We start from the raw sequence: 27,034 nt of genomic DNA, 5'->3' as shown, positions 1-27,034 counted from the left end.
TTAAAAGAAAGATTTGATTCAGTGAACAGTCGACTTGGAGTTTGTGAACAAATGGAAGATGAAGAGAAGATAAACAGTGAACGAAGTACTAAACGATTCAAAAGCAAAACTATGAAAAATAATTCTTTTATTGCTCCAATAAACAATCTTGATGATGGCTGCCTTATGCACGTATTCAGCTTCTTATCCCCAATTCCAGGTGACTATCTTTTTTTGGGGAATTATTTGTATTTAATTAAAAAAAATCTTCTCTTTCTTATAAATGTTTAGTGTCATTAAGTTATATAGTATTTGTGAGCTGAATGTTGCTGGCCTTTTTAGAAGTTTGCTTAGGGTTTTTGACGTTTGTGTTGGGAGTCTTATTTATTTTCCCTATTGGGTTTTGCCCAATTCATCACTTTTTCTGAAATTTATTTTGTACATTGAGAGGATTATTTATTTTTAAAAAAATAAAACAAAAATTTTATATTTATGCGGAATTTCAGATTATGGGCATTTCTGTTGTGAACAATTGTCTATTAATTTTAAATTCCTTTTTCAAAAACTCTCTGTGCTAAATTTATGTTATTGATACCCTTTTGTGCGTAAAATAGTATATTGTGTCCCTTAGAAGGGCTGTATATCCTCATTCTTCACATGCCTTAAAAGAAATCTAGAAGGATCGGATAGAAATTATTGTCAAAGAACATGATAATTACATCAAGATTTCTGGGGTTTAATAGATATTGTTGAGTAAGCTTGACATATTTTATGCATAATTGTCTTTATGATGATTTTGACATATTTTATGTAATTGTCTTTATGATGATTGTTTGGCATTGAGATGGATGTTTTAGATGTCTGCCAAATGCATGTATGATATAATTTTGTGCGATCTCTTTCACAATTGTTATGGAGCTTGCAGATCGGTATAACACCGCACTCGTTTGCCACAGATGGAATTACTTGGCATGTCATCCTCGCTTGTGGCTGCGGGTAGATCAGTCTGTTAAGGATCTCTCAGAGCCAGGAGTTTTCCCCGACCTTAAGACAGCCGTATCTGTGGCAAGGTTTGTAATGTTGTGAACTGCCTGTATGTGATTTTTGGGATACACTAGGACTATAAAACCTGATCTTCACATTGTTCCTCATAGACCGGGCGACACCATTTTAATTGCAGCAGGCGGTAGTCATCCTGTCTCTAATATTCAGATAAAAAAACAACTGTGCCTGGTATGTTGTTTGTTTTATAAAACATTATTTCATATTTGTGTGCGAATACAAACCACTGTGCCTGACTTAATTTGGTCGTTATTCAATCGTTCCTTGTTCTCAATAATACACCCGTGCGAACAATTAAAGGATTATTCCCATTCTGTGATGTAATTTATACTATAGAAACTTGGTTAGTAAAAGTCTCTTGGACTGTTAATATCATGAAAATTTAAAAAGGCAAAAAGAAAAATGAGGGGCACACTATTTGTCCTTTTACTGTACAAATTTCATTACAGTCATTTAGTCCAACAGAATTCTTATTCTTTAATTTATATTCTACATAATGAGCTGCAAGATATGTTTGATACAGACATATTGTTAAAATTAATTTAAAAATGAATTGTATAAGTTATTGATGGAAGGTTATTCTTCTGAAGTTGATTCAAAGTTGACCTGAGGCGTTGCCGCCAACTAATGAATTTGGATTAACTCTGACTTGTGGTAGAACTGTGTGAGGTGATGGGTAAAATTTCTTCACCTCTTGGGGCTATTGTTGACATTAGTTATTATATTTGCTTGAATTTTATTATCTTTGTAGGTTGACTGTTTCTTCTCCCAAAATGAAAAAAAGAGTGAATGGCATGCTCATATAGAAAGTAAATAAAAATTATCTATACTAGAAACACAGATTCATGCAGATACCTAAACCATAAATCCCAAAATCTAAACCCTATTCTCATATAGGGCTCATAATGATGGTCGCTATTTAAGTTTTGCAGCCATACGAGGACTGGTGAATTTGAAATTCATAGTTTGGTTAACCTTAGGGAACTTTATTGCACAAGTCAACATCAGATTTATCCCATTATCATGCGGGTTCAAGGAATCAATCCAATATGAGAAATGATATGATTGAGTAAACCAGCTTTGTCTGAGTGACAAATCTGCCTTCGGCGCAACTCATGAAAGCTGGCTATTGTCACTTATTTCCTTGGTTTCCTTTTTGTATTATGATCGCAAAGTAATTGCCTACTGAAGATAAACATGGCTTCTCACTTTCTATTCTTGGTTGGAAGCAGAAGAGAGAGAAATAAGATCTCTGTCATCTAAATGTTTTCCACTTTTTCCTTTTCTCTGAACTTACTTTCCAGGTCGGAGGAGGTGAGCTTCCTGATGAAACAACCCTTATCTGTTCTCGAGGTTCGGACAGGTTTGTGAATTTTCTGGTTTTTATTTCAGATTAAGTTATACTGTTTTGTGGAGATTAATTACAATTACATGAGGACCCTTTCATATTGTTGGATTTTACAGAAGATACCTTTAATAGGAGTGACACTTTAATTCAACAGACTTTATGCATGGTTCACAGGTAGATATAATAAATCATCACATAAGATGAATTATTGTGATGTGCTGGCTGCTCTTTTTCAAGATCTTGTTATATATTTTAAGGTTGAGCTGTTTTATACCAAGCCTCTTCCTTTAGATTTAGTTATTCAAAAATATGAAGTAGGATCCTCGAAAATGACCGGCATAATATCTCAAGCAACAAAATTTGCTATGCAATATTTGTTTTGTTTGGGCAGTGCCTTGGAGTTTCTATCCACGTGCAAGCTGGCGAATTTAACAGTGAGAGCAGAGCTTGGCTGCTGCTTGCTCCATCGGAGTGGAAGGTTAACTATAGATGGGTGTGTACTTCAGTGTGAGACGAATCCACTGGACTTCCTCTCATGCCCAATCGTGAGTACAGCTCGTAGCTGTATTACATCTACTCCAATGAAGAGTAATGGTGATAGTGTTACTGTTTTGCATACTCGAATTGAAGGAGGTGCCAAGGCTGTTTTGACTAGTGGAGATCTAGTGCTGCAGCGAGTTCGAGTTATATATGCCAGGACTTATCTGTATTTCTGGTTCGATGTAGACCATCAATGAAAACTGTATTCTCATTTTTATGTAACATTTTCCACTGTTTGCAAAGTTACTGCTGATTTCTCATTAATTTTAATATTCGAAGTTTTATGTAACCTCTTGTAATGCGAGTCAAGAGACTAGTCTCGTAGCTCTTGTTACGCCCTTTTTAACACTCGACCCTTCTGAAATGCGACATTTGAAAAATGGCTTAAAGGGTTCGGCCTATTATGTCAGGGGCATTAATGTATAATAATGCATTTCAAATCCTTGGTTTATGTTCCAAAACGTAACATGTAATGATATATTGAGCCCGACAGAATCACTCTCATGATGCCATTTGGACACCCTGTTTCTTTCTTGGAGGCATCCACATGGCACTCATTTATGTCGACCTTTGGGCTCATATCATTACTCAAAAGTAACATGTCTCAACCGTCGAGGAACGAAAGAAAACACACAGTTAAACAGATAATTATTCTCCAATGTTATTCATGCAAAGACGAGAAAATTATTCTAGGAAACATCTCAACAGCTACGTTCAGCTATGAAAATTTTAAGCAACAGGCAATACAACAATGTTATACCGTCCGTCTGAAAATCACTAATGAAGAAGAATACAGCACTTGACCACCAACCTTGATACAATCAAAAAATATTATCTAACCGTATCCACCTTTTTATCTCAGTACAACTCTTAGCCTCTATTTTACATTTTAATATTTCTGCCAACAAAAATTATCCTATCATTGTTTGCGTCCCTAAAATTTGCACAAGTTCACACCATTGCCTCGCAATCGCTATGTCCCTGAGTTCTTTTACAGCATCAGCTCAGCTCCAAATTCAGTGATTTGACATTTCTCAAACCCAAAGCTAATGCTCTTGCCGTAATAAATTCCTGACCTTAAAATAGGGCAAAGATTAGATAAAGTCAAAGCTCAAAATGATACACCAAGTTACAGCATTCACTCATTGTCATCTTTTAATTATTTTATATCCCAAGATGAAGCAGTTTGCAATATCAATTAAGTTTATTGGAATCATAACAATCAGAAAAGAGTACCAATTGTTATGTCAATTTAAAAAGATTATCCTTTTTGTTAAAATCAACAATTTTCCACCAGAGCATTGGCACAAAAAGACTACTTACACAATATATGATACAAACCAAAATCAATTCCCAGCAGTAGCTCTTCGCTGCACAACCAAGTCATCAGCCGAGTAATAATCAGCAATCAACCGATACATGTATGAAGGATTGTGCCCTCCCCTGTGAAGAAGAAAAGAAATTAGCAGAACAACACAGCAATAGCAGAGGAAAAAAAATGAAATATATTGAGATAGAACTGGAACACCAATGGAAAATAAAGGGGCCAGAAAACTGGTACTCTACAATGAAATCAAATAAGTAATCTTAATATATATATATATACTGCATAAAAATTGCACAAAAGGCGTAGATTGTCTCTGTCTCATGCTGAAAGGGCGGTTGAACTTACGTGTCAGTAATAAAAAGACTAACAAGTTTCGGTGGAACATAGTCAAATGCTGGATTGACCACATGAAGAAGAGGGGAACCACTGCCACTCCCAAAATCCATGCAGTCTGAGAATTCTCCAAAGTCCAGCAGCTCTGATGGGGATCTCAACTCATTCAGTAAAACTTCAGGATTGTGCGGATAGAGGGGGCATAACTGTCATATAGACCAACCACATTTGTCAAAAAGATCATACCCAGAACTGAAGTACCAGAGTTCAATGATTTATCTCCAACTACAATGTTATTACAACCAGTATGCAATTCAATACCCAGTAAAAATGTTGACGCATTAAAAAGGACTGCAGCTACAGAGATTAATTCAACCAACATTCAATAATATTTGGTACAAAGAATATGAGCTTTTACACCCACATACTATTCATAAACACATTTGCATCTTGCACATACTACTCCTTACATTAGTGATCAGTTTTATCTGAAAGGGAAGTTCGCTTCACATGAATAACTGAGCACCATCTTAAACTCCACACCAGTTCATACACAAGACCAACGAATTTAGGAATGGCAGTTAACGAAAATGGGCTTTCTAAATTTTACTTAATTTTCTAGTTAAGCAGTTTATTGCACCAAACTACCTTGTGACTTCCGGCAAGTACAACAAAAGGGACAGCATGCTTCTGAGCTGCAAGTGCAACCAAATTCATCCCAACAGGTGCTATAACCCCACCATTGGCCATGACAGCATGAGCTCCAACTATAACCTTTACATTGCAAATTTTTAGATCAAGCTAAAAACATTTCAGGAAATCCAAAACCAAACGAGAAAAGTGGCCCGAACATACCATGTTTACTCGGGAAATCATGGCAAAAACTGCAGAATCAGTAATCAGTGTGGTCTGTAAACCTCTTGCTACCAATTCTTTTGCAAGCAGATGCCCCTGATACCTATAAAACAAGAAGTAGCGCAACAGCAATCAAACAGAGAATGTGAGAGAGAGAGAGAGAGAGAGAGAGAACATCAGAGCCAAAGTAGCCAGTGAAATATTTCTTTGCAATCAACAAATAGCAAGCCATTGCACAAACCTTGGAGCACCCTCTGCGACAAATACCCGGAATGATCTTTTTTTCTCCTTTGCAGCAAAAAGAAATTCCAACACCGTCCTTGAACTGCCTAAAGTTAATATTACCTCACTGAAAATACATTTAATAGCTAAAATTAATGGAAGTAGCAAATGGTAGGAAGAAACATAGATGAAGAATTTAGAAATAAGCATATACATGTATTGGACAATATAGGAGATAAGACACAAGAGAACATATATAATATGCCATAGCTGACCCAAACTAGATAAAGGCCATGAATCACAATATTTCCCCTGCTAAAAATGAGCCAAACTTTTGTACACCGCTGATATGTATAAGTTTTCCCGACCACAATTTAACCCTGACGTCCAGCAAGTTACGCAAATATGCCATCATTAAAAGTTCAGAATATTACCACTTTAGTCATTCGCAAGTCAACTAGGACCAAAACATTTGAACTGTGAGCAAAAGTTGCACATAATGCTCTCTTTTGTAATTAAAAAAAAAAAATCAAATGAGACTAAGCGCTATCACCATGTAAGCAAAATTACAGCAAATAACATTCACTGCTGCTTTGTCAAGGAGTCAATTTTCAGAAAGAGTCAAATGCATCCCATTGACTATTTGTTTTGCTTAATGGCAACAGAAAAACAAATTAATGATACAGGCATTTCACTATTTCTCAAAATGGACTTCACTGATTTTAAGACAAAACACAAGGGCGTAGAGGATATCCTTTCCAAAACAAATTCAGTAGACAGTCCTTGCAACGGCAACATGTGAATGTCTACAAACAGAGGACATGTAATAAATACTTCTAGATTAGTGTCAATGCTTGTATTAATCAAATATGAAGAATGATAGATTTTCCAACTATGATTGAAAATCACAGACACTACTCGGAGGAAACATTCCTATGTAAAAAGGAAATGATATCAAAGGGAAGTCAAATTTTTAAGTCTTAATACAACTAACTACATACACAGTTGTTCAAGCTCAAAGAGAAAAAGTTTAGACGGTGGTCAGAGGCCAACTTTGACTGGCAGCAGGAGGCTGCTACAACATGTTTTTCTTTGAAATATTATTTTGATAAGGTATGTTCTGTCCTAACATTGACCTATTGCACATGTCAAATAAGACTATCAATGAAAAAATTGGATTCACAATTCCTTTGATAACCTTTTTTTATATTTTTTTAATACGAAACTATGAGTATCTGCATTACTAAACAATGGACAGAATGCACTTTAGTAGTGAACCAGGTATCCACCCAAAATCAATAGAACAGCTTGATTGATTTGATAATCTTATTTGACTAGTGCAACTGGTCAACGTTAGCACAAAACATACTTTATCGGGGGGAAAAAAGAAAAAGACTGTTAAGGCAATCTGTTTTCGCTTTTCATCACAGGAAAAAAGAAAAAAGAATTCAATCCTAATGAAAGAGCTAATGAAGTTGCCCCTCAAAATCCAAAAACAGCTTCATTAGAGCTCTCTCGGCAGTGAAGCACACAGTTGAACTCGCTACACAGTCAAACAATAACATAAGCAAAGTCGCAGCTACCACCTTACCAAATTTGCAATTTGTTGAATGAGTTAAATAAATCATCCAAACTTGAACTAGACAAGGGTGTAGAAGCTGGATATATCTGTTCGTAAGACGATCGTGAAAACATCTAAGTAACTCCAAACATAATGCCACTAAGAAGATCAAAACATATTCACTTTCACCTAGAAGGAAAAAAGCACAGAAACACCAAATGCTTAAAAGTTCATTAGCACTAACACATCCAATACAATTTTTCTAAATCTTCTATGTTTAAATGAATGATGCCGCTCTTGTTGCAAATCGTAGTTGAATCATACAAGTGAAGCATTTAAACGCCTTATTGCCCAAGTATGCCTATCAATTTAAGCATTTGAATTCCTACTTTCCAAATCCCCTCATAACCTACCCTCCTGCACTTCTAAGTTCTAAAGAGCACAAATGAGTGATCAATACAGAAATACACACCCTAGCTTAGTTCTGTGCAGAAAAGTCATTAAAAGTCAATTATACTCATGCCAGCACCGTAATTAGCCCTCAGGTCAATGAATCACCAACAATTCCGGCAACCTAACCTCCACATCATACTAAAAGGGAATGCTTGCAAACCAGATATGAAAACTGCTTACAGTTCATCATCAATACATGAAATTATCATCCTACAATTCCTTGGGAAGACAACAAGAGAATAGACAAACAACATTATTCTTTTAGACTTAAGAAAGTGACATAGCAAAAGCCTAACAAGAATGAAAAGAGCATATATATATGCTTCTAAATGAGATATTGCATGCATTTTTAAGTGTAGTACATGCATAAACAACAAACTGAATACATATATCCTAAAATAACAGGTAAAAAGGGATTATGTAGACATCCAATTCTCCTGAAAATAAAGTCCAAGTATGGAGAAAAGGTATGAGAGAGAAAAAACATATTGTCTAGTTGAAATCAGGAAAAGGAATAATTACTTCTGATGTATATGCTCCACTGCTTGTTCAGCAATCTGTTCATGGCAAGTGACAATATCTTGAATAAGTTCATTAACCGCTTCAATAACATCATGCTTCAGCTTCCGACTTCTTGAACTTTTATCAGCAGCTGTGAAGGAAACTAGTATGTTAGCTATCTACCATCATAAGGCTGAATTAACTAAATCATCAATGCTAAAACATTCAGGAACACCAGTTTATCACCAAGATGCATCCGATTGCATATTTAAAACATGTGTTACATAAGACAAGCTTATTTAGGGAAAATAACAGAAGATGCTGTGATTGAAGAATTATCAAAAACACTTTATAAAAAAAAAAAGAAAAAAAGTAACACACATTTGCTTTTTCCTTCAGAATCACCCCCAGATGAGGAAGTCTGAGGAACAGCTGCAGAGACAGGTGTGTCCTCGAGCAGAGTTTGCAAAGAAGGTGGACGCAAAGTACTTCTAGCAGCAGCAGCAACAGCAGCTGCCGATAGAGTTGAGTCGCCATCTCGATCATCATCATTTTCATCATCACTGACAGCAGATAAGTTCAGCCCACCAATAGCAGCCGTAGTCAAAGACAGATCTTCCTCTCTAATGATGTGTAAAACACGCCTCACAATATTACCCACGGCAAGCTCTGCATTGATATATCATTTAATCAATCAGAAAAGTGAAGAAAACGTACATCACAAACAAAGAAGAAAATTAATCATTTTAAATTTTGGAAAAAGGATCTGGAAAAAAGTGCTAGGGAGAATTGAAAAGCCACAAAAGGGAAAGAAATAAAAGAAACAAATCATAAATAAAAAACCAAGTATAACTTTGTAGAAAAGGTTTCTTAGCGATGCTGAATCCATTTGATAGTGAATATAGCAACAGTACTAATTTTCAACAGCAGAATGCATAGTTTCATCCATGTGATTCAAAAAGAAAAAAAGAATATTTGCTATGGAAGTACAATAAATTTGTAGATACCAGATTATCTAATGCATCCCCCAAACAAATGCAAGTTCTGGTGCCTAACATCAATAATTGTACAAGACCCCAACCTCAGAGGTAACTATGCCAAATTACCTACAGCACATACACTATATTAGCTGTACTAATTGGAGGATGCTAGATTACAACAAAACTAAATTAAGAGCGATGAAAACAATTAACATAGTTCAAGTTAATAATATTTTGATAAAAATCAATTCAGCTGAAATCATCACAATGATATTAAAAATAACTAACATGACTAAGTACCATATTTATATTTATTCAAGAGCAAACTAATAGTCGAAAAGAAAACCGAAAAAAAAAGAAAAAGAAAAAACGAACCAACAGGATTGGCAGCAATGAGCTGCTCGCCAACAGCTTTGACAGCATCAATTAAAGCTCCAGCCTGATTTGTGTACGGCATGCGCTGCTGCGAAATCACAGAGCGAAGCAGCTCCGCGGTCTGCCTTGCCGTTGCCTGCGAGCCCTCGATCTTACTGCCACTCACAAAACAAACAAACAAACAAAATCAGCTCCTAAAATCAGTAAAAAAAAATTAATAAAAATATACTCTCCGAAACGTCACCGCTTTTTAAGCTTGTTAAGAAAGTCATTCACAAGAGCCTGAGTGTCCGGCATGGTATATTATTTACGAGTATAAACCTGAATCAACAAGAAGACTTTATTTAATCATTTTCTCGGTTAAGAAACAGAGAATAAATTCAATGAACTTATTGAAAAGAAATAATAATAAGAAGAAGAAATGAAATGAAATGAAAATTTTGGAGAAAAAGAAATTAAAATCAACGGATTTTCACCTGCAAAATCAGCTCGATACCGCTTCCGGGAGAGGTCAAGTCTAAGCTGATTCTGGGGTTCTGTTTGGGTTTTGTTTCGGTGAATGTTTTCTAATGTTTGGGCCATAGTCCAATTTGAAGTTTTCTGGGCTTTTGGATCAGGATCTCCATGGCCCTTTAAATTGATTTCTTCTTCCACATTTTAAATATATATACATGAATCTTAACTATATTAAAATCAACAATAAGTTAAAAAATAAAACTACAGACTCCGATGCATATATATTTTTAACCAGTGTTTTTTTATTTTTAATTTATCATTGACTTTACTATAATAATGGATCTTTAATTGAAAACTCGCTCCGATATATATAATATTTTTTAGTGAGGGCATCCTAATTTTGTTAAAATGAGGAAGCTACTAACAAACAAAAAACACAATTTTCACTATACTAACAAATAATATATATATATATTTTAAAATTTTTATTCTTTTTTATTTTAGTGACATTTTTACTTTAACAATGTGGGGATGCTCTTACTTAAAAAAAGAGAGTGCGCGTGTGTATGTATTACAAGAAGGGTATGTTTGACTTGCAGCATTGCACAACACTACATTTGGGCCTGGCATTAATTGAGATAAACTCATGATTGGGAATTGAAATAAAAGGCACTGAGCAACATTAAGTAAAGTCGTAGAGAGTGTTTGGCACACTATATTGTATTATCATGTAGATGTATTGCATTATTGCATTATCATTTTATTATATTAATATTGTACAATATTTGGTGTTATATTGTATAGCATTATATGTAATAATATAAATATTATTACTTATATTAAATTATTTTTTATAATTATAATTGTCTTAAAAGTTTTATTTTTTATAATTATTAAATTTATCATTTAAAATTTATAAACGACAGAAGATTACTCACGACCGTCGCCCATGGGCCACCATGAGCTATTGTCGGTGTTCATATTCCAATATCTTTTGATGTCAATTTCGGTACCATTATAATTTTCATCATTCGATATACACAATGGTGCATATCGAATCAGCAACAAAGTTTCCTATCATTATAATAAATATACGGTCAAAGTTTAGAGATACAAAACTTTGACCATAGATATACAGTGAATGAAGCTCTATTTTCAGTTTTACATATATCGTTGTATAGCTCCAATGATAAGGATTCTATTAATTCCTAAATTGATGTCAAAGGATATCGAAATGATATCGCAAGCGGTGGATTGTGATGGTTGGCAGTAGTCAATATTTTTACCACTTAAATTTATTATTTTATAAAATAGTAATAATTAAATATGTTCTAATTGACTAAATAATTTTATGTTGTAAAAGTTACCAATTCAATTTACACAGGAGGGCACGAGGTTTGATAATGCGGCAAAAACTAAATTAAGGGTGTGTTTGGAACATAACATTGCATTATATTATAAATACGAATTACATTAATTTATTGGTTACCTATATTTGAAAGTTTTGGAAACTGCATTGTGGAACATTACCAGTTTTTACCTTAATTGAGGCATTAAATATATTTTGATTAATTTTATTATTATAATAAATAAAATTTAAAAATAAAATTATGGTATCATGTAGTTTTATTTAAAAATGCTATTTTATATTATATTTATATATTAATGATTAACATAAAAATAATTAACATAAAATAATTATTTAGTTAATAATATAATATAATTAATAATAATTTAAATAATATCAATAAAAAATAAATATAATATAGTATAACATTAAATTCTGTATAATATTATTACAATGGCGGGGCTATTTGAACTCATTAAATTCCTCTCCTATTTGAATTAAATTTATCTCTGTACCTATTTTAAAAAATAAATTTATTATTAAAATTTTAAAATTCTCAAAATTACTCTTCACCAGTCACTTTCTCTCGTTATCTTACAATTGCATATTTTCTCTATTCTTTACAAATTAAACACTCAATTTCACTTTATTTTTAGTTTAATTTTTTTCCTTTTTTAGTATATCATGAATAATAATAATAATAATAATAATAATAATAATAATAATAATAATTATATATATATATATATATATATATATATATATATATATATATATTTTTAAAACTTTGATACCAGAAGGAAACAATAAAACACTCTGATACCATAATTTTAAAACTTTCCCTTTAAATTTTCAAACACGTTTACCTCATTGTCGGACTTATTCCTACTGGGATTACCAACAAGCCTGATATAACACCTTTTTTATTCAAAATCCCAAAAAATCTCATTCTTGGTTATTTTTCTTCAACCTAAAAATAACCGTCCAAAGCCTTCCAAACTGGTTCCATCATTGGTGGAATACTTTTGGCTCAATACCACAAATTTTAACCCCGAATGCCACCCATTGTTTAAACCTCTTCAAAGCCCACTATACTCCTTCTGAATCCGAGAAAAGGTTTCTCCCCTTTCTCTGTTTTTGTACAAATTTCTTCCTTCCATGGGTATGGATGTGGAACCTTAGGCTTCATACCCAAGATTCCCAACTCATCCTTCAAAGAACCTTTAAAGTAAAATGGTGGTCCAAATTTGACGAACAGTCAAAATTGACTGAAAATTTGGTCCGAGATTGGCTCTCTGCCAAAGGCCTTCTTCAACCCACCATAACACATTCAAAAGCCCAACAAACTTTTTTAACCCAAAAGTCCAAAGCCCAATCACTATTGGCAGGTGCCAAAACAGAAGAAGAATACTTCAAAACCATGGAACAGCTCCTCGCCTCCAGGTCAAAGTCATCAGTGGCTGACACCTCTGAAGACGAAGATGAAGATGAAGATGAAGAGCCATTCATTTCTCTTGGAGACAAAAATGAAGATGATTGTTTTGGAATTTTTTCTCCTTTAAAGTATTGTAAATAACTATTTAGTAATTTTATTTAAAAAAAAAAAATTTGTTCTGTATATTCGGGTGGTCCTCTGGACACAAGTGAGAGCGCACATGTCTCTTCACCCATATCGTATTTCAATTTTTGTACAAAGAATCAACTATTCAAAGATACGATCCAAATGTTACTGTGCACTTAAAACTCCGCTACAGTGAACAATGCAGATTTCCAGAGTTTACTGTGCACTTAAAATCCCGCTACAATGAACAGTTTAAAGATCTTTGTATAAAAACCGAGAGGAAGACTCAGACTCCTCGGGTTTTTCATTTCTAAGTTTAAAATTCTCTCTCTTCTTCTCTCCCTTCTCTCTAAAATTCTCTCTCTCTCTCTCTCTCTCCGGGAATAGGAATCTGGAATCCGAAGACAAAAAGGAATTTCTCCTCTCTTCAGATTAATTTCCCATTATTTCCCTTTCTTCTCTACAAAGAAAACCAACCGATGTAAGCATTTCATTCCAGTTTTATTAAAGCATTTGTAATTTTATTTAAAGCAATTTCATTTCCGCAATTTACATTTAAAGCATTTAAATTTCAGTCTTTTAAAGCTTTCTATGCTTGCTCTGCAGACTGATCTGTATCAGATCTGCCATATAAATTGTACGTTCCTCTGAGGCAAAGAGACCAGATCTCGATCCTCGGTTGTAAAATCTTCTCTTCTCCCTCCATTCCTTCAGAGCACCATTTCCGGGAACCGGATCTGGTACTGTGTTTGTACCCAAGCCTTTAGATGTATGTATTGCTAGGCTTGCTAAAGAATTTAATAAAGAATTGGTAAATTGTTTAAAATCTGACAACCGCGTTTAAAGAACTTAATTATTATCTGGTAAAGCAAAAGTGATTTGGTATATCAGCTGGAATACTCGAGAGTGCGGGCTATTGGTCCAAAGGGTTATTAAAAATCAGCTTTAAAATAACTAAGCCGGAACCATCTCTCAGATAACAACGCTACGTACCATATCAAGTTTAAAATTTTGACTAAGCCGTGTTCCATCCAAAGCAAAGCAATTCCATTTAAAGAATCTAAACATTATTCGGTAAAGCACTCTGTATAAAACGAATCAACCGCAATTCCAATTCATTTTAATCAAAGCAATCCATATAGAATTATTTTGAAAGCACATCCATCCTTCGATCCTATTTCCTTCTGGTATCAGAGCCAAGGTATCAGAGCCAAGGGGAGGAAAGTGTTTTATTGTTTAGAGTTTCGTGTTTAAAATCTTGTGTTTTATTTTGAAGTTTTGTTTTGTGGTGAATTTTTACTGGTTGTAAGTCCCGTTTTAGGATAAGGATTCCGCTGAGGGCTGTAAATCCATACCTGTAGCCATATTGATCAAACCAAAAATAGACCATAAGGTCTTGACCATGGATCCTCCGATCTGTAGAACATCGTCCTTTTCTAGCTCTTCTTCCGGGAAGACTAGTGAGTCAAAGCATGTTGTGAGTTCAGAAGAATTCATTATTGAGAACTTTGATAAAGCAATTGATTGTTGGGAACTTCCAAAAATTTCCAAAGAAAAGATTTACAAAACAAAAATGCTTGATCTTTTAAAGCATGATTATATTATAAAGACTGAAGAACGTGATATAACTCTTTCAGAGCCTTTTGAAACACTTTATTTGTTTTCAGAAAAATCTTTAAAGAAATTAAAAGAAAAGAATTTCAAATATATTCACATTGGTTTAATCCAAGTAGGAATAAAACCTTTGACCAAAGAAGGCTTGGATACTTCTATCCTTGCTGTCCTTAGAGATGGGCGATTCATCTCTTTTGATGATTCTTTACTAAATAATATCGAATCTAGTCTATGTAAAGGTCCCATATCTTTTGATTGTTATCCAAATATAACAATTTCTCTTAAAGACAAAAATATTTTAAAGAGCATGATTTTACAAATCAAAACCCATAATTATCATATGATTAAGGGATCCATCCCAGTTGCATTAATTTTTAAAATTTCTTACAAAGCCATGATTTCTGCATTTAGCACACAGCATAAATACCAGTCGAAAAGAGATGAGACCCTTCTCTTGCAGACTGATTTGTCCAAAGCAAACACGGTCATTCCTAAACCAATCCAATGGAAGGATGTCAACCTTCCAGAGGAATGGATCCTTGAAGGAGCCGCTCCACCAACGATTCCGAAACAACTTGAGCCCAATACAAAGTTGCAAAATGTGACTCAGTATTCCGATGGTAAAGTCAAACTATCATTCATGAGATCTACCTCATCTAGATTTTCTGATAAAGCGTCGTGCTCAAGCATTCCTTCATTAGAAAGGAAATTTACAAAAATACCCTCTGTTATAAATCTCCCTTTTCAGCCCATAAAAAGTCAACCTAGGTTTTCTACTTCAGATATACCTAGTACCTCCATTCGATCAGTTGATTACACCACTAGTGTTCCTTATCCGATCTACACTAGTAATCAACATGTACAAAGTCAGGAAGAGAATGAACCTTCTCCTCCAACTTCCCCTACGTTTTCTGCTGTTACAGAAAATGTCATTAATGTCATTGAAAAAGAATTTGAATTAGATAAAACTTTTCTGCATAATGATTTTTATTCTGATTTAAACAAAGAAAAAAGACTTTGGTTTTTCAAACACTTTTTAAACCAAAGAAAAGAAATCCAACAAACTTACTATGAATTTGTGAATTTTCATAAAATTCATATATTGTTTTTTGATTGGTTTGAGATATATTCTTCTGATAACAATATCTCTTATCCTTTTAAAGAGTCAAACCCTATTACTATTAGGGAGAAAGTTCCTGAATGGAAACTTCTTGATAGTGATAGAACTATAGAATCTGAACACCCACCTCTTCGGAGTGTAACCGTTGATCACGATGAACCTCCTGTCCAAATTCGAGCTTCACCTTACAAAATTCCAAAACCAAATGATTCCGAGGTAAATTTAAGTAGTATTATCCAACAGAATAATTTCTGTAATACTAACTTAAATACAATCGGAAAGCAGTTGAATAGGATAGAAAACCAAATCTAGAAGTCAACTATTACTGTTCCATCAATTTCTCCTATTCCAACAAAATCGGATTCTGACAAAAAGCTTAAGGAACCTATTTTCAAACCCTTTCAAGTTTCGAAAACTAGCCAAAAGCTTGTTCAAGAGTTGAAATCAGATTTTGCTAAAGCCATTAGAGAACAATTAGATAGGATAGAAGCTGCTTCTTCCTCATCTAGCAAAGTTCAGATAGCCCCTGATACTCCTCAATATAGCAAGATTGGAGTATTAGAACAAGACCAAATGTCTATAGCCTCTTCTGATATAGAAGCCTTCAAAGAAGAACCTTTGTCTCCTAAAGCCAACAAAATTAATTGGGAATTAGCCCTTCCTACTGTCAAGACTCCACCGGATCTAGCAATAGATAATAGACCAAGTGCATTAAATCAATCCCGATATAATGCATCTTCAGTCTATGAGTGGAATATTGACGGCATGTCCGAATACAATATCCTAGGATTGTTGCAACAAATGACAATGGCAGCCAATGCCTATAAAACCCAAGCAGGAACTTCTGATCGTGCTATATCAGAAATCCTCATTGCCGGTTTTACTGGTCAATTAAAAGGTTGGTGGGATCATCTTCTCACTAATCAGCAACAATTAGACATTCTAAATTCCATTCAAGTCGATGAAAATGGAGTCCCTATTTTTGATGAGTTCAACAATCCAATTCAGGACGCTGTTGCTACTCTAATTTTAACCATTTCCCTCCATTTCATTGGTGACCCTTCACACCTTCGTGATAAAAACGCTGAGTTACTACATAATTTAAGATGTAGGAAACTTAGTGAATTTCAAAGTTACAAAACCTCTTTTTTTACCAGACTATTTCTAAGAGATGATGCAAATCATATAACTTGGAAAGAAAAATTTCTCGCTGGATTACTTACTTTTCTAGGTGAAAAGGTAAGAAATTCCATTAAAACCCTTTATGATAACCGTATTCCTTATGATGAGCTCATCTATGGTGAACTCGTCAGTTTTGTCAATAAAGAAGGATTAAAGATTTGTCAAGATTTGAAATTACAAAAACGACTTAAGTGGGAGCTTAAGAAGTCGAAACAAGAATTAGGCAGTTTCTGTAAACAATTCAATTATGACCCCTTTAAAACTTCTATCTCCAAAGATTGTAATGGCGAGTGTTCTACTAAACCCTGCAGGAAACATTACAAATTAAAAAATTTTAGGAAACCCTTTCGTAATTTTAGAGAACTTCCTTATAAGAAATCTTCGAGGCCTTATAAGAAACCCAAATTCTCTAAAAAAAAAGAGTTTAGAGCCAAACCAAAGACCCCTTTCAATTACAAAGAAGCTATATGTCATAAATGTGGCATGAAAGGTCATACTGCAAATTATTGCAGAATGAACAAAAAGCTTCATGAACTTGACCTCGATGAAGAGATCCTTTCCAAATTAGCCCCCCTTCTTGTCGAATCTTCTGATTCAGAATCTTCCATGTCGGGAGACAGTGATCCATATCAAGTTGATGAACTTTTTGACTCAGATGACTCTGTATCTAGCAGTAGTGAATCTTAATCTGATTCATATTTAAAGAAAATCAATGTTTTAACTAAAGACCAAGAAACTTTTCTTGAACTTGTAAAGCATATTTCTGATCCAAATCTTCAAAAAGAATATCTTGATAAACTTTTGAAAACTTTGGATTTTAATAAAGCCGAGACTTCTAAAGTCCCAATTGTTAAAAAGAATTCTTATGATCTTACTCAAATTTTGGATAAAAAGAAAACAAAGAAGACGGTTCCTAATATCCAAGATCTTCAGAAAGAGATAAAAGAAATCAAATGTGAAATCAGAGATTTAAAAGAAAAACAAAAAAGTGATTCTGATACTATCCAACTTCTTTTACAAAAATAATTGCAGGATAATTCAGACAATGAATCTAATCCTGATGATGGTGATGATATTAAAGTAGAAAATATTGAGTCTGTACCCAATGATTTTCTATTTGTTTTAAAGCAAATCACCACAAGAAAGTATTTGATTAAAGTCACTTTAATTTTTTCTGATGATTTTGCAATGGACGCCATTGCCCTTTTTGATACTGGCGCTGATTTAAATTGCATTAGAGAAGACATCGTCCCCAAAAGATTTCATGAAAAAACAAAAGAAAGACTTTCTGCCGCTAATAATTCAAAACTGAATGTCAGTTCCTAGGTTGAAGCCTCAATCCATAATAATGGTTTTGATTTTAAAACTTCTTTTGTCCTCACAAATGATATTCATCATGCCATCATTTTGGGAACTCCTTTTATAAATCTTATAACTCCATATACTGTCAATTATGATAGTATATCCTTTAAAGCAAAAAACAAGAAACTTGTTTTCCCTTTTATTGAAAAACCTAAAACAAGGAATTTGAATATTGTTAAAGCCTGTTCTGTTTATCAAAACAGAATTAATAACCTACTTAAATCAAAACAGTGTGATTTAATGTTTTTACAAAAAGATTTAAACTTACAAAGAATTGAAAGCCAATTACAAAGTGATTTCATTAAAAGAAAGATTTCTGATTTCAAAACTCTCATTGAAAAAGAAATTTGTGCTGATCTACCTTCTGCTTTTTGGGACAGAAAACAACACATGGTAGATCTACCTTATGAAACTTCTTTTAATGAAAGACAGATCCCCACTAAAGCACGTCCAATCCAGATGAACATGGAATTGGAACAACATTGCAAAAATGAAATCAAAGATTTAGAGTCAAAAGGACTCATTGTTAAATCAAGGTCCCCATGGTCTTGTGCCGCTTTTTATGTTAATAAAAATTCTGAAATTGAAAGAGGCACTCCTAGATTAGTTATAAACTACAAACCTCTTAATAACGCTCTAAAATGGATTAGGTATCCAATACCTAATAAAAAGGATTTACTTCAAAAACTATGTTCTGCTCTTATTTTTTCAAAATTCGACATGAAATCTGATTTTTGGCAAATTCAAATTCATCTTAATGACCGTTACAAAACTGCTTTTACTGTTCCATTTGGACAGTATGAGTGGACTGTTATGCCCTTTGGTTTAAAGAATGCACCCTCAGAATTTCAAAGAATTATGAATGATATTTATAATCCTTATTCTGATTTTTGCATTGTTTACATTGACGATGTATTGATATTTTCAACTTCTATCGATCAACATTTCAAACATTTAAAGACTTTTTATTTTGCCACCAGAAAGGCTGGATTGGCAATTTCCAGTTTTAAAGTTTCTTTATTTCAAACAAAAGTCAGATTCCTTGGTCATCATATTTCTAAAGGAACGATCACTCCAATCGAGAGATCTCTTTTGTTTGCTGATAAATTTCCTGATAAAATTCTTGACAAAACACAACTACAAAGATTTCTTGGAAGTTTAAATTATGTTCTTGATTTCTGTCCTAACATTAATAGGATGTTTAAACCCTTGCATGATAGATTAAAGAAAAAACTTGTTCCTTGGACAGATGAACATACCAAGGTTGTAAAGCTTATAAAGAATTCTGTGAAAAGCATCCCATGTTTATATCTTGCTAATCCTACATTACCTAAAATTGTTGAAACTGATGCATCTGATTTAGGTTATGGAGGCATATTAAAGCAAAAAGAAAATGATAAAGAACAGATAGTACAATATGTTTCTGCACATTGGAATGATTGCCAAAAAAATTATTCTACTATAAAAAAAGAAATCCTTTCCATTGTTTTATGCATTACAAAATTTCAAAGTGATTTATTAAATCAAAAATTTCTACTTAGAATTGATTGCAAAGCTGCAAAACATGTTTTGAAAAAAGATGTTCAAAATATTGCATCAAAACAGATTTTTGCACATGGCAAGCCATTTTAAGTGTTTTTTATTTTGATATTGAATATATTAAAGGTGATATAAATTTTATTCCTGATTTTCTAACTTGGGAATTTCTTCAAAATAGATAATGCCGCCAAAGAAGAAAGACAAAGGTAAAGCTGTTCTTAAAGATTCTGAATCTAGAGCAACCTCTAAAGAACCTCAAGCTACCCCTTCTAAAGACAAATTACTTTCCTCAGCCATGCCTATTAAATCTTGGATAGAAATGGTTGAAGAACATGGTGCCCATTACAAAACCACTTCTTCTGATGACCAAGTAAAACATTGGATGAGTTCCATTACAAAGTCCCCTGAGCTTATGCTCGCCTTACAAAACATTTCCCAAAGCCAGATTTTCTCAAAAGAAGAAAAAGAAAACCCTATCTCCAAAGAAATCTCAAAACCCTCTTCTCAAAATGTGATTGTCTCTGGTGAAAGCTCTTCTTCCCAAATTGTGCTTTCCCAACCATCACCTTCAAAGAAAACCTCCGATTGGTTTAATAAAACCCATTTTCAAATTATTCTTTCTTTAGAAGATGGATTTTACCATGCTGATCCTTTCCAAGCAATTTCAAATTTTTTCCCTAAGGGCTGGTTTTTTAAACCATGAGATTTAACAAAACCCCAGTCCTACTATCAAAGTATTTTAGAAATCACTGATTCAGTTAAGTTCAAATTTTAAAACTTTACCAACACCCATGTGGGTGATGTGGCATGGGCTTAATATATATCCCAGTCACTGTAACTGGGGCCCGCACCACCACGGTGGTGACTCTACCAACACCCATGTGGGTGATGTGGCATTAACGTGAAGGCGTTACCTGGTGATGGGCGGATTGCCTACTTAAGTATAAAGTAGCGCCATTCCTGACATCTTAAGCTTTTGGGGCAATTGGTAAGCACCTCAAGATGGTATCAGAGCTAGCCAGGGTTCGAGCCGCGGGGGAGGAATGGGCTTAATATATATCCCAGTCACTGTAACTGGGGCCCGCACCACCACGGTGGTGACTCTACCAACACCCATGTGGGTGATGTGGCATTAACGTGAAGACGTTACCTGGTGATGGGCGGATTGCCTACTTAAGTATAAAGTAGCGCCATTCCTGACAGCTTAAGCTTTTGGGGCAATTGGTAAGCACCTTAAGAATTATATATATATATATATATATCTAAAATACTTTATTCATAATTCCTTTTTTTCATATAAAGCAAACATGAAATACTTAGGTGGCGTTTGTTTTTTTGTCTGAAATCTGAATAGACCCGAATTAGTCTGAATTCTGAATAAGTCTGAATGTCTGAATCTGAATAATATGTTTATTTTTTCGTCTGAATCTCAGAAAATAAGTATTAAGTTGTTTGTTTTTTTTAACTTAAAAAGCTGAAAATATGTACTTTTACATTTGTATCCTTATTAAATTTGAATGTCAAATAAATAATATATTAAATACCACAATATTTTAACATTTATAAGTAAAAATATATTCAAGTGAATACATAATTATTTTAGAATTTTAATATATAAAATACCATAAATTTCAAAATTTATTGTATATAGTATAAGAAAGAAAAAATAGAAATTTTTTTATGTGGGGTAAATATTTATGGGTGAGTTTTGGGATAGACATGAAAAATAAATTATAAAACAGGGATATTTTTGACATTAGTAAGCAATTGACTTAATTCAAATTTCTTCATTAAGTAAAAAGCCAAAAATTAGCTTATTTTATTAAGTCAAAATTATCTAAAAAGTCTCATTAAGTTATAAAAACAAACACCTCTAATTAACTTAATTAATTAAGTTAACTCACTTTAAGTCATTAAGTTAAAAAATAAACACCACCTTAGTGATATCGATTATTTGTAGTTAAAAAAGGATACCTGAATGAATTTATGAGAATTTATGAAATTGAGAAGAAAAAAAAAGAAAGAATTAATTAAGTAATTTTTAAAAATTATTTAGATAATAAAATTTTTAATTAAAAAGAGAGAATTTAATGTGTCATTTTTTTATTCAATTGCAAATTGGTAATAAGAAAATTTGTTTCTTTGAAAAACTTTCCGCAAAACTCTTTCAAGTGCTTCATGGTTAAACTAATGACACAGCTTTAATTCCTGTTGACTTCGTTCATATGCATCATAGGCAAAGAGAAAACTAATGGCACTGCAGCAATGCAATACATTGAAATATATTTAGATAGATATTACAATTGTAGGCATAAAGAGTCACGACACGTCTTCCCCACTCATGCATTCAGTGCAAGGACATGCAAAGAGAATTTGCTTTCTACATAACAAAAAAATACATGAACCAGAGGACTCACTGGACTACCCACCAACAAGATAAAACTCAACTACCAGCTATGACGGCAAAACATGATTGCACGAAGCTGCAAGACAAAAAGCACTTCCATCCATCACTGTTCTTTCCAAATTCTACCAGTCACCCTAAGCTTTAACTCTTTCCGGTCACCCCCAGAGAAGAATAGAGCCATGTTGCGTTGGATAATAAGTCCATCAAAACTGTCACGGACCTTTTTGTGGCTGTCCCGTATGCTTCTAGGCACACCTTGCCATGACATCTTCCTTCCATTACCACCCACTTCAAGACTGTAGCTGTAGTTTTTCGATTCATTATCATCACCCATAAAGCGCAAGAATGCCATGTAGACAGGAGCCATACCAAGCTGGAAGGCTTCAAAATGGAGGCAGAAGTACTGACCAAAGCAGCTGAAAACCTAAAAGATAAAAAAAGGTATTGGAACAATCAATTACATTTTCTTAAAACTTCGTAAATCTTTTTTTTTAAAACAAATAACTTAAATATATGTATGTATGTGTATATATATATAAGGAAACTACATTGCCCCTCTTCAGTCCTTCCGTTAGTAGTATGGGCATTTTTTATTCATGAAGGTAATCCATAGTGGACAGTAGTTTCAGCACGCAAAAAAGTCTACAACAAACAGGTTATATTTTTTCAATATACAAAAGAGCTCTGATTCTACTAGGATGCTATAATCTTGTAAACTGGTTACAAGATTTGCAAAAAACCACCTATATGTCACTAAACATGTAAAGGTTAACTCTTCTCTGCTGTAGAAGAGCAAAAAGTTGAGACAAAGAAAGCGCAACAATACCGTTAACATCCATGTGGCATTCTCAACCTCATGTGGATTTTGTTTGACGTAACGATGGTTGAAAGTACTGCCATTGTGCATGTCAACTTTATGATCATCTTTCAAATGGGCCACCAGATAAGGAATATCACCCATTACTGTACATTCTGATCCAGCGTAAGGGCAGTTATAGGGCCTAAAAATGCACTGGGATTCGTGTTTTAGCTTGCTGTAATATGGATATATGCCCATGCAGCCATAACTCTGATATTTACAGGGAAGCTCAAGAGATGCAGCCACCTTCTCCAGAGCAAGACATCTGATGTTACCAAGTTCATGCCTGCAAGTGGGACACCGATTGTGCACCCGAGGCTTGCAACCAGAACACAATGTGTGCCCATTTGAACACTGCAATGAGAATAATGAAAATGGAGAGAAAGCAAGCATTAAGAAAGAACAAAGACCAGAACTGCAATAAATTAAATTCAAAACCCATTCAAGATACAGTATAGAAGAACTTTGCTTTGACATGTGTTTGCATGTGGAAGCACCTCTAGAAGCTCATCTGTTAACTAAAAAGTCTTCTAAAGAACAAGCAGATGTTTGACACAACAAAAACAGCAACTTCATGTTCCTGTTGATGCAGTGCACTTGGCAAGTCAAATTTCCACTAAGTTGATAAATACACACTTTTTTCTGTATGGGTGTCAGCCACTGTTAGCAAATGTAGCCAGCAATTGCAAGATGAAACTAATAAGAAATTGATAAGTTGTAATCATGAACTTAGTATCATGAACAATGCCTAAATTACAGTTTGATTCCAGTGATTCCGTAGCCTTTACATTTAGAAAAATGAACATCCATGTCTCCTGACGGCAACAAACAAATAAAAACCTTTACATCAATTCACATCTTCATTAACCTCTTTCTATCTTCCTAAACTTCTAATATACATCCATCCATCCATCCATACATATATATCTCGATCGTTGCTACTGATAGCAACAAAGGGAAAAGATAGGCATGGTTAGACGGCTAGATTATGGGTGATACTGGCCTTGACTTGTGTGATGCAACAATTGGAAAAATTAAGAGGATGAATCAACAAAATGTCAAAAGATGATTTTATAGGATAAATAAACATAACACTGTGACAACTGCAGCACATAGTATGGCAAGGGATAAGGTATTTTAGAAGCAGACTTCATGAAGATAAAACACATTCAACCTTGTTATCTAAGAGCTTTTTCAAAAATTAATTTACATAGATTCATGAGCATACCAAAATATTTAGCTGGGATATATGACATAAACAAACCTGATGAATGGGAGGGTACATGGCATTTAAGCACACAGGACATTCCAAGAGTTCACGAACACTGCTAGAGACAGTCAAGTTAGGTTTTAGAGCAATTTGGGCAGGATCATTCACAGAGGATTCACTAACGATCTCCACCAAGTCCTCACTTTCAGGAGGATCAATAACCTCAGGTTTGTTCCGCAGATCATCATAAAATGGATTCCCCGATGCCATGGTGGAACAACTAGCCTGTGCTGTTTTGCAGCACAATCCATATATAATTTGTAAGGGCTTGATTCACATAATATTAACATATTTGTTGAATAGGGATGGTAACCAAACCATGGTGTTTCAACAATAAGCAACAGAAAACGGAGAGAGAGGGGAATTCTTCATAATAAAATTCTTACGTTATATCAACCAAATCAATAAATGAAGGCAAATTGCCAACATAGTGAACTGAAAATGGTCCTTAAAAGCTACTGACCCAGCAATACTTTAACCAGCATTGTCACTTAAATTTTCAAAACAAACTTATTTGAATTTTCATTTTTCTTTTCTGCAGCATCACTCAAGACTTATTAATAAACTTATCTATATTAAAATTTGTATTTTCTGCATTCTATGACATATTTCCTTTTTACGACATTGTTTGACATGTATACATAATCATCATAAAAATTGTCTTCTTTTCATTACATAATCTTTTCTTTCAGCCTTAAGTCATGCCAAAGTGAATTTATTTTGACCAAAGAACATTCAACTGTTCATTATATACTTTCGTCATTATTTGATTCCAATACTCATTCAAAGATCAATTCCCAATGCATGAATAATAGTACAGCAAACATGCCCAGGCAAATGAAAATTTAAATAAAAAAAAAATGAACCAACAAGTTTATGACATTAATCAGTATTAAAGTTTTCGTTGGGAAGGAATTCTTACCAACAGATCTTGTTTCCTAGTCAATCTTCTTGACTTCTTCCTTGCAGGCACCAAGGTCAAGTTTTGACTTCCCAACCTATAATCAAATAAAAATATCCATTACATCTCAATCAAAACCATAAATCAGGGTAAACTCTTTTCTATCATTCGATAAACACAAGAACTGAAATATTGGGAGACAGTAATATTAATAAAACAACGTAATACAATAAAACTTGCATAAAAATCTTTAAACACGAAATACACCATGCATTTTCGCATAGATAGAGTTCCCTCATCATCTCATTAGACACTGCCATCAGTATTTAATCACCACAACAAACCCACATAGCATAACTCAATTATAAGAAAGTTAAGCTACCCATTTTCGTCACCCGGAAAGCCAATAAGATAGTAATGTAGAAGATACCTATACATATATACACGCAAAGAGACGAAATTACAGTTTTTTTTCTGGGGCCAAAATCCAGCAATACCCAGAAAGGAAAATATCACTTTTTTTTCCTTTTCAACACTCACAAAAAAAAAAAAAGAAAAGGAAAAATGGCCGAATTACAAATGTGGCAGTAAAACAGCATCGTATATGATTTTGAGAACCCTAAACCGTAAGAGAAAAAAAAAAGCAAATTTTTTAAAATGCCGAAATGAGGAAACAAATCTAGATTAAGATCTTAGAATATTCCAGAAAGCAAGAAAGGAAAAAAAGATTAAATTACCTGGAAAAGTATTTGAAATCAGAAGCGCATTATAACGTTTCACAGCCCAACAGAACCCTAATTCGGACAGAAGAGAGAGAGAGAGAGAATCTGCTCGGTGTTGGGGGAGCGTGTGTGAACAATTAATAACGAAGGATACGAAGTGTGCGCGTTGAAAGACAATTGAATGTGTGTGAAGAATTTCAAATTAAAGCCGTTGAGCTGTAAGTCGGAGAGAGAAATTTCTCGAGAAAATACAAAAAGGACAGGTTTCAATTTTGGGTTTTCTTCATGTTGGCCCTTTTTGTTCTTTACTAGTTTTGTTTTATATTATATCATTTACCGATCTTAATGTTACTAATTAAATCTTATCAATTTCTTCTCGCTCGCGTTTAAAAATCAATTCATCCTAAGAAATATTTTAAAATATTAATAACACTTTGTTAAATTATTAGTTATATATTAAGAAAATGAGAGTTTAAAAAAAACCATTGGGAAAATGAGTATCTTCTTTCTATTTGGCTAAATTAACTATTTTCCTTTTCTAAAAAAAAAATCCCTTTATTTAATATTCTGCTATCAATTTTTTTTTTTAAATTATAAGTTGTTTCGGTTGGAAAAACTAACATTTTAACTAAGGATGGCAAAATATCGGGTCAGGCTCGGGCTTGGCCAAACTCGACCCGACCTGATCAACAAAGAATTAAAGTCCAATCCTAAAAGAACCCTACCTATTTATAGTTAGGGTCGGATTGGGCCCGACCCGAATTGGGCCAACATCGGGTCGGGCTACGCCCGATCCTACCGAAACTATTTTTCACCCACAATTCAATTCTCATGTCTCACCCACTACCATTTCAATTAATTCGACAATTTCCCAACCATTTCAAACACAATTCAATTCTACTTTCCACAATCATTTCAATCAATTCCATAACCAATTCCACAATCATTTCAATCATTTCCAAAACCATTTCACACATAAATCAATTCCAAAATCTAACATGAAAAATACATAATACAATTAAATTAAAAACACACAATATAATTTTTCAACAATTCTAACCATACACAATTCAATTCAACAGCCCAACATAAAAAAAAAAACTCATGTCTTATATAAATAAAAATACACAATTTAGTTCCATAACCCAACATTAAAA

The 27,034-nt window shown here is 33.7% G+C and overlaps 3 protein-coding genes across 8 annotated transcripts; 1 reads left to right on the top strand and 2 right to left on the bottom strand.

The window, feature by feature from the left end:
• On the top strand, positions 1-3,218 carry LOC18031714 (F-box protein SKIP5). Of its 2 annotated transcripts, none has more exons than XM_024182265.1 (5): positions 1-199; positions 905-1,049; positions 2,346-2,404; positions 2,506-2,563; positions 2,781-3,218. In XM_024182265.1, exons 1-5 carry the CDS (start codon positions 52-54, stop codon positions 3,124-3,126), a joined length of 756 nt encoding a protein of 251 aa, XP_024038033.1. In that variant the 5' UTR covers positions 1-51; the 3' UTR covers positions 3,127-3,218. The 2 variants fall into 2 exon arrangements, with proteins under 2 accessions (XP_024038033.1, XP_006420750.1); XM_006420687.2 differs by lacking the exon at positions 2,506-2,563 and adding an exon at positions 1,134-1,212.
• Positions 3,219-3,616: 398 nt separating this feature from the next.
• On the bottom strand, positions 3,617-25,210 carry LOC18032483 (translation initiation factor eIF-2B subunit beta). Of its 5 annotated transcripts, none has more exons than XM_024185272.1 (11): positions 25,177-25,210; positions 9,781-9,857; positions 9,537-9,691; positions 8,563-8,850; positions 8,203-8,332; positions 5,686-5,793; positions 5,445-5,547; positions 5,238-5,363; positions 4,602-4,795; positions 4,253-4,372; positions 3,617-4,005 (listed from the first exon to the last, which is right to left on the bottom strand). In XM_024185272.1, the coding sequence occupies exons 2-10, from the start codon at positions 9,831-9,833 to the stop codon at positions 4,276-4,278; spliced, it is 1,254 nt and encodes a 417-aa protein (XP_024041040.1). In that variant the 5' UTR covers positions 9,834-9,857; positions 25,177-25,210; the 3' UTR covers positions 3,617-4,005; positions 4,253-4,275. The 5 variants fall into 5 exon arrangements, with proteins under 5 accessions (XP_024041040.1, XP_024041004.1, XP_024041109.1 ...); XM_024185236.1 differs by having other exon boundaries at positions 3,617-4,000; XM_024185341.1 differs by having other exon boundaries at positions 4,271-4,372.
• LOC18032421 (E3 ubiquitin-protein ligase DIS1) lies at positions 21,948-25,252 on the bottom strand. The gene is made up of 4 exons (XM_024185428.1): positions 25,177-25,252; positions 24,249-24,484; positions 22,952-23,338; positions 21,948-22,549 (listed from the first exon to the last, which is right to left on the bottom strand). The coding sequence occupies exons 2-4, from the start codon at positions 24,462-24,464 to the stop codon at positions 22,229-22,231; spliced, it is 924 nt and encodes a 307-aa protein (XP_024041196.1). The 5' UTR covers positions 24,465-24,484; positions 25,177-25,252; the 3' UTR covers positions 21,948-22,228.
• Positions 25,253-27,034: the final 1,782 nt, after the last annotated feature.

Source organism: Citrus clementina, unplaced genomic scaffold (assembly GCF_000493195.1).
Source record: "Citrus clementina cultivar Clemenules unplaced genomic scaffold, Citrus_clementina_v1.0 scaffold_9, whole genome shotgun sequence".
Classification (NCBI taxonomy): Eukaryota; Viridiplantae; Streptophyta; class Magnoliopsida; order Sapindales; family Rutaceae; genus Citrus; species Citrus x clementina.
The sequence above is the reverse complement of the archived record's forward strand: the minus strand, read 5'-3'. Positions and strand labels throughout refer to the sequence as shown.

Coding starts and splice junctions, on each gene's coding strand:
- LOC18032421 (XM_024185428.1), bottom strand. CDS start 24,464: ATGGCATCGGGGAATCCATTTTATGATGATCTGCGGAACAAACCTGAG. Junction 23,339..24,248: donor TGTACCCTCCCATTCATCAG/GTTTGTTTATGT, acceptor TTCTCATTGCAG/TGTTCAAATGGGCACACATT. Junction 22,550..22,951: donor ATGCCACATGGATGTTAACG/GTATTGTTGCGC, acceptor TTTATCTTTTAG/GTTTTCAGCTGCTTTGGTCA.
- LOC18031714 (XM_006420687.2), top strand. CDS start 52: ATGGAAGATGAAGAGAAGATAAACAGTGAACGAAGTACTAAACGATTC. Junction 200..904: donor CTTCTTATCCCCAATTCCAG/GTGACTATCTTT, acceptor TGGAGCTTGCAG/ATCGGTATAACACCGCACTC. Junction 1,213..2,345: donor TAAAAAAACAACTGTGCCTG/GTATGTTGTTTG, acceptor CTTACTTTCCAG/GTCGGAGGAGGTGAGCTTCC.
- LOC18032483 (XM_024185272.1), bottom strand. CDS start 9,833: ATGCCGGACACTCAGGCTCTTGTGAATGACTTTCTTAACAAGCTTAAA. Junction 5,794..8,202: donor GTGGAGCATATACATCAGAA/GTAATTATTCCT, acceptor ATGTATTTTCAG/TGAGGTAATATTAACTTTAG. Junction 5,548..5,685: donor GTCGCAGAGGGTGCTCCAAG/GTTTGTGCAATG, acceptor CTTGTTTTATAG/GTATCAGGGGCATCTGCTTG.